The 7040-nt window shown below is 43.4% G+C and overlaps 1 protein-coding gene across 1 annotated transcript in view; it reads right to left on the bottom strand.

Annotated features, from left to right (window-relative positions):
- Positions 1 to 6721, bottom strand: part of Cc2d2b (coiled-coil and C2 domain containing 2B) — a 70453-nt gene extending 63732 nt beyond the window's left edge. The window contains exons 1-5 of the mRNA XM_021215548.1: positions 6680 to 6721; positions 4721 to 4777; positions 3692 to 3769; positions 2811 to 2881; positions 807 to 897 (exon numbers count right to left, since the gene is read on the bottom strand). Coding sequence (XP_021071207.1) covers positions 807 to 897; positions 2811 to 2881; positions 3692 to 3769; positions 4721 to 4777; positions 6680 to 6721 — 339 coding nt within the window. The remainder of the gene's footprint in view (positions 1 to 806; positions 898 to 2810; positions 2882 to 3691; positions 3770 to 4720; positions 4778 to 6679) is intronic.
- Between the last annotated feature and the right edge of the window lie 319 nt (positions 6722 to 7040).

The raw sequence follows: 7040 nt of genomic DNA, 5'->3' as shown, positions 1-7040 counted from the left end.
AGACATGAGGGTGTGCGCCATGATCTTAACATCAGGGGAGTCCAGATTCCAGGCCAAAGCTGAGTTACAGGGAAAGACCCTGTCTCAAAATGAAACAAAACACACACACACACACACACACACACACGGGCACACACAGGTACACACACACGGGCACATGGGTACATACATACACACATGGGGACACATAGGGGTACACACACAGGCACACACACATATGGATACACACACATGGGTATACACACACATGGCACACAGGTACAAACACACGGGTACACACACACACGGGCACACGGGTACACACACATGTAGACAGGCACGCAGGCACACACACATGGGTACACATACATGGGCACATGGGTACATACACACAGATGGGAACACACGGGTACACACACACACACACGGGCACACAGGCACACATGGGCACACACATGGGCACATAGGTATACACACATGGGTACACATACACAGGCACACACACATGGGTACACACATATGGGCACATGGGTACACACACAGATGGGAACACACGGGTACGTATATACATGTGCACACACACACACACACACACACGGGCATACACACACGTACACAGGCATACACACATGGGTATACACACACGGGCACATGGGTACACACACACGGTGAGAACACAAGGGTACAGGCACACAGGTACACACACACACACACACACACACACACACACACAGACAGGCATGCACGAACCCCTTTCTCACCCAGTGCCTTTAATAAACAGCTGGTTTGGGAAGAGTAAAGCTATAAAACAGAGACACAAATCCAACCTGCCGCGAAGACTGGCTCACTGCTGAATCCTCTTCTCCACTCAGGATGAAAAATGAAAGACCTTCATCCAGCAAGACTTCAGACTGTGGGTTAAACAGCAGTAGGCCAGCAGTTAATGTCATAAGGGATGCACGCTGCATGCATGCAAGGGAGGGAACACTTTTCCATAACGTGACAGATGGCAGCTTAGTGGCAAGTAAAAAACAACACAGCAGGTATTTTCTCAGCTCATTTACACTTGGCTTTCATTCATTGCTTACCTTTCACCATTTTTGTTTTTTGTTTTGTTTTGTTTTGTTTTGTAACTCTAGTGAGAACCAAAATAGAACAAAGCCAAAATCTCCTTCTCTGCTCTCTCACCCTAACCTGAGTAGTTAGAGGATTATCTCTCATTTTAATCAAAACGCTGGCCAGTGGTCTCCGTGTTCAAGTGTTCTTGTGGACATGTGCTCACACATACCCACACACTTTGCCATCCTCATCCCACAATATTGGGTGGCATAATCTTCGATACAGACTCATTCATAAATAAGTCCTCTTTTATGCCTTCTATGCTACAGACTCAAATTCTTTTAAATAAAAAAAATACCACTTCTTTCTCATGCATAAATAACTGCCTTAATTGAAATTTAGAGGGGACGCCATTCCACACACACACACACACACACACAAACAAACAAACAAAAGTCACATTAGGAATCACACAATTTCAAAACATATAAAATGTGAACATGCACCTTATTATTTTGTTTCTACCTGGAGTCTAGCTGGTGTTTGCACATACAAACTGCCCGTTGTCTCTGGCATGTAGTTAGTATGGGAATTCTTATTCTATGTACTTAATTCATTTTTATATTCATGTATGAGTGTGTGCCTATGTGAGTTTGTGTGCACCACATGTGTGAAGGACCCCTGTGCTTTAATATCTGCAAAGCTAACTGTCCCCCAGACTTAGGGCACAATGACCAGCTCCCAGCAGTGTCTGCCTTTCTCTACTCACAGATCCCACGGATAACTGGATGGAAGCTACCTCTCCCATGTTCTTTTACTGGAAATGAAGTGAACAATTTGCATGTCTGTCTTGTTTTAAAAAAACAAAAAACAAAAAAACAGCAACCTGCAATTCATTTCTCTCTCTCTCTCTCTCTCTCTCTCTCTCTCTCTCTCTCTCTCTCTCTCTCTTTCTTTCTTGTCTTTGCCTAGCAAGGGATTAGAGTGGAGCCTTGTGTTGTGGACTCACGGGTGAGAAGCGTTTAGAAGGGGGTAAGAGACCGATCAGCCTCCATCAGCCTGAGTAACTGAGCCGGCAAACTGGAGAGGAGAACCACGCTCTTAAGGCAGACATTTTTGGTTTTAATTAATTCATTAATTTCCTTATGGTTTTGTTACTGCGACCTAGCCTACTCTCACACAGCTACTCCCCCTCTCATACAGCTACTCCCCCTCTCACACAACTACTCCCCTTCTCACACAGCTACTCCCCCAAATCTGAGATTTGAATCTGAGAACTGTAGTGCTAAGTCTGTAAGTTTGGGGGGCGTCTCGAATGCTATTAGAATAATTAACTGGGAGGTTCTTGGGTGATTGCAGAGTCCTCAGTTCCTATGTAAGCAGACTGAGACCCGGGTCAGTGTGGTGAGGCCTATGCCAGGAACACAAACAGTAGTTTCCAATCACAAACTACCAGCTACCTCCCGACCCGGGACTTTACAGTCACTGCCCCACTTCGCTGAGTCAGATATTTTCTCTGCCTTACTTCATCAGGCATGCCATGATGGAGTTCCCCTCATGCTTCCCTGGTGGACCCCCTAACTACCTGCCATCTGGAGATGCCCAATTCATGTGCTGCTATCGGCTCACAAAAACTGGATTTTGGTGTCAACCACACAGTTCCACAGTTTAGCCAAAAGGCATCGAGTTGTAAGCTAAAAAGGGGGGTGAATTTTTGTTGTGTAAGTTATACCTCCATAAAGATGATTTCTAAAAGCATTTTTTTAAAGTTCCTCACCTTAGACCATCGATAAGTCTTTGTATCAGTGAGTGGCTTGGCTGAGGACTTTTCGCCTTGACTGATCTGAAACAAAATTTTACAGAAAATCAGCTTTAAAAATTCCTCAATTTTTTTAATGGTATGTACACACACACACACACACACACACACACATTTACCTTTACCTGAGATATCATATATAATAATACTATAACCACATTGACTTCTCTTGGGTTAGGTTATATATCATGGGAGGGGGAGGGGGAGGGGAGAGGGAGGGGGAGGGCATGGCGTGATGGCTAGTCTTATATCAACTTGATCTAAGCTAGAGTCACTGGAGAGGAGGAAGTGTCAGCTGAGAAATTGCTTCCACAAGATCTGGCAGTAGGCAAAGCTGTAGGGAATTTTCTTAGTGATTGATGGGGGAGGGCGCAGCCCATTGTGGGTGGTGATCCTGAGTGCTATAAGAAAGCAGGCTGAGCAAGCCCTGGATGCAAGCCAGTGAGCATCACTCCTCCACGGCCTCTGCACCAGTTCCTGCCTCCAGGTCCCTGCCCTGCTTGAGTTCCTGCCTCGCCTTCTTTCACTGATGAATATGGATTGAGAAGGGTGAGCCCAATAAAGCCTCTGCTTCCCGACTCCTCATGGCATTTCGTCATCGTCATCGTCATCGCAACAACTGAAACTCTCACCACAATAGGGTATTAAGACTTAAAAGAAAAAGGAGATAGAAAAAAAAAAAGCAGTCTAGAAGGTGAAGCTTTTAACACTGAGGTATATTAAGACAACCTCAGCTCTTTTTTAACATTACAAAAAAAAAAAAAAGTTTTTTTGATCCACATTCCACTTAAAACACTTATTCTGAAAACAGAAGAAAACCATTAAAAGCATTACCTTAGCATTTTTCAGTTTTTCTCTGACTTTGCCTCTCAGTGTCTCTGTTATGTTTCGATTCGCTTCTGCATTTAAACCAAGACATGAGCATTACATAGAATTCACATCCTTTTAGCCTCATTAATCAGCAGTGACCGTGAAAGCACGCATTGTGTATCTTAGCTGCGACTGTGCCTGGCCATCATGGTGAGCAGAGAAAAAGGGCCACAGGCTCAGGGACACTCAGCAGCCTACACCTCTTCCCCCTTCTCATCTGGAACAAGCAGTTTTATCTATGGCAAAATGTGTTCCTTTTGCAACCTTTTCTATATCCCTCGTCAACTTCCCCTGCTGCTTTATCAGGTATCAGCCAGTCTTTCTTGTAGACAAGCAAAGCATGAAACAGCTCAGACAAAGAACCCCTGATGCTGTTCTCTTGTTAGAAAAAAAAAATTCCTTGTGAACATTTGTATTCCATCTAGAATACCAGGGACATATCTAATATCAAAGCCAAAATTAGGTTTGTTGTTGTTGTTGTTAAAGTGGAAGAATGGAATTAGAAAGGCCGTGTGTATGCTCTGTATGTATTTATTACTTTCGGCTACTCACAGGATAGATTGAGAAAGACAATTGTACAGTTCTGAGTACAATTTTTAAAAAGGAAGGTGAATTGGTCATGCTCTCTTGAGTTGGCCTTTTCCTCCTGCTCCTGCTGAGGACTTGTAAGTCGTTCCGGTAGGAGTAAGGAGTGAGACTAGAGCTAAGTCACAAGAGGTCTTCTGAAGCAGGTTTGCATCGACACATACCTAAGGGCTAACCCACTCTCTGGCACCAGTGAATCCCCTGTGTGTGCGCAGTCAGTGATGGAGAAAGTGGAACATCATGAGTTCAATGTCCGTGTATTTTCCTTGGGCCCGTTTTATATCATGTAGGAAGCCTAGTTTATGTTTACGCTGTAGGATGCTGAAGTGCAGGGATGGAAAGCAAACACTGCATCCTTAAAAACTAAAACCCAAGGGTATCAGAGGTGTGGCACGCTACAGGAGAACCTTTTGACAGATGCCTGTCCAGGATTTCTTCTGTGCCGCTGCTCGCTGCTTCTGACATCTGTGGGGGGAAAGCAGGGAAGGTTAGGAGGCACCCGGCAGTCACAGAACAGCTTGTCTTACGTCGGTCAGTCTGAACATCACCGCCCATAAAATATCCACTCATACTCTTTTGTCTCTCTGCTCAAAGCTGAATTATTTACTAACTTATATGAATTCTTTATATATGATTGATTTTAAAATGAAGTCATTGCCACCTGAAATCTAAACAAACAAACAAACAAACACCAAGAACAAAGCCCTTTCAATGACAAAATCTGACTGAGACTTAGTTCTTTCTGTTTATTTACTTCTTGCCTCCTGAATCTTCTGGGAAAGTCCGGGAAATTAAACACGGCCAACATCCCACAGGTGTCATTACTTGAGGGATTTCTCTGCAGTGCCTGACAATGCAAACACCTTCCTTCCTAAAAGCTATCCATACGCTGCCTCCAATTCTTAACTGCTCCCCGCCCATATCTTCAATGGCCACCCTGTTCCCCAGCACAGAAAGGCAAGTATACTCAATGCTTTAGAGAGTGTGTGCATGCCATGGACTCCCAAACATGTGTGTCGAGCTCTGACTGCCCTCTCAAACGTAAACAAAACAAAACAAAACAAAACAAATTCTAGCTCCCTCCTGGTAGGAGGAGCCGAGTGCTGTTATTATTTTTCAGAATGTGAAGGTGGACATTTGCAGTCGTTCAAAGCTCAGCCTTATCAAGTAACTGTTCTTATTCTCTAGTAGTTTGGAGTCTGAGTTTGTTAGCAAAGACTCTCAAAAAAAAAAAAAATTGTACCTGCTGAGCAAAACGTCCTGAAGCTGGAATGGAAAAAGTAAAAAGATACATCTAAGCTTTACAATTGCATTAAAAACGTGGATTCAGGGGCTGGTGAGATAGCTCAGTGGGTGAGATAGCTCAGTGGGTGAAGGTGCTTGTCACCGGTCTGGCTACCTGAATTCTATCCCCTGGAGCCACATGGTAGAGCAAAAGACTCAATGTTGTCCTCCAACCTCCACAGGTATGCTATGTCATGTGTATGTATGTGTGAATACACATGCATGCATGCATACATACATACATACATACATACATACATACATGTATTAAAATTTTTTAAAGAATGGACTTTTGTTGAAAATCAAAGCAGGGTATCAACAAGATCCTGATTTTTAAAAGATTAATATAACAAGAATCTAGTCAACAGACTTTACAGAAGAATTTCAAAGTCTGCAGTGACTCTTGTATCAGTTAAAACTCCTGAATGAGGTCACCATGAGCAGATATGCCCCCGTCTCACTAATCACAAACCTCCTCAAGACAACTGAAGACACTAGTGTAGTGACCCCTGAGGTGACAGAAGATTACCGACCTTGGCAAGAGGCTGGTGAGGAGACCTAACTTTAATGTCCAACAATTTTTATCAAATATTGCCCAAGTGGGAGGGCATTCTGACCTAACTTGTTTGACTTAAGGAGACTGGCAGCCCTTTTCCCTTCCACAGAGGTCGCGTTAACCGACAGCCATGGGGAGGACACAGGGAGGCCATGGGAAGGACAGAGCAATGTGCATCCCAGCTCGGAGAACACAGCCTACTTCATTTCATTGCTTGCTGATATCTTCTGCTGTTCCGTTGTTCTTAGCTCACTAAAGCCTTGGCAAATACAAAAGGATCAAAGTAATTCCTTGTATCACATCATAGAAGAAACTTGCAGTTGACAGCAGCTGAAACCCTGCAAGCCTACTACTGTTCAATGCTATCATATCTGAGTTGTTTACAAACTGCTTACAAATCAGAGTATAACAGAGAGTATAAAAGGAACGGAATGCAAATGAACAGTTTTCAGGGAATCGCACATCCTGGTAAAATGCTATAAAGACTTGAATTTTTAAAAGCCCCCCAATCTTCATTAATACTTTACCTTTTTAAAAATCTCTTCTCTTCTCTTTGAAATTTTTTTCATGATGACTCTTTTATTTTCACTTTCTAAATAAAGAAGAATGAGAAACCATGTTATTAAAACAAGGCTGTTATGATAGGATTAAAAAGCATAGCAGGGCTGGAGAGATGGCTCAGCAGTCAAGAGCATGGGCTGCTCTTCCAGAGGACCCAGGTTTGATTTCCCAGCGCCCACATGGCTGCTCACAACCTTCTTTATCTCTAGTTCCCCAGGCATCCAATGCCCTCTTCTGGCCTCTCTGGGAAGTGCATGCAAATGGTCCACAAGACATATTTGTAGGTAAAACACACATACACATTAAAAAAAGAACAAGAATAGAATT

This window comes from Mus pahari, chromosome 1 (genome assembly GCF_900095145.1).
Source record: "Mus pahari chromosome 1, PAHARI_EIJ_v1.1, whole genome shotgun sequence".
NCBI lineage: Eukaryota > Metazoa > Chordata > Mammalia > Rodentia > Muridae > Mus > Mus pahari.
The sequence above is the reverse complement of the archived record's forward strand: the minus strand, read 5'-3'. Positions and strand labels throughout refer to the sequence as shown.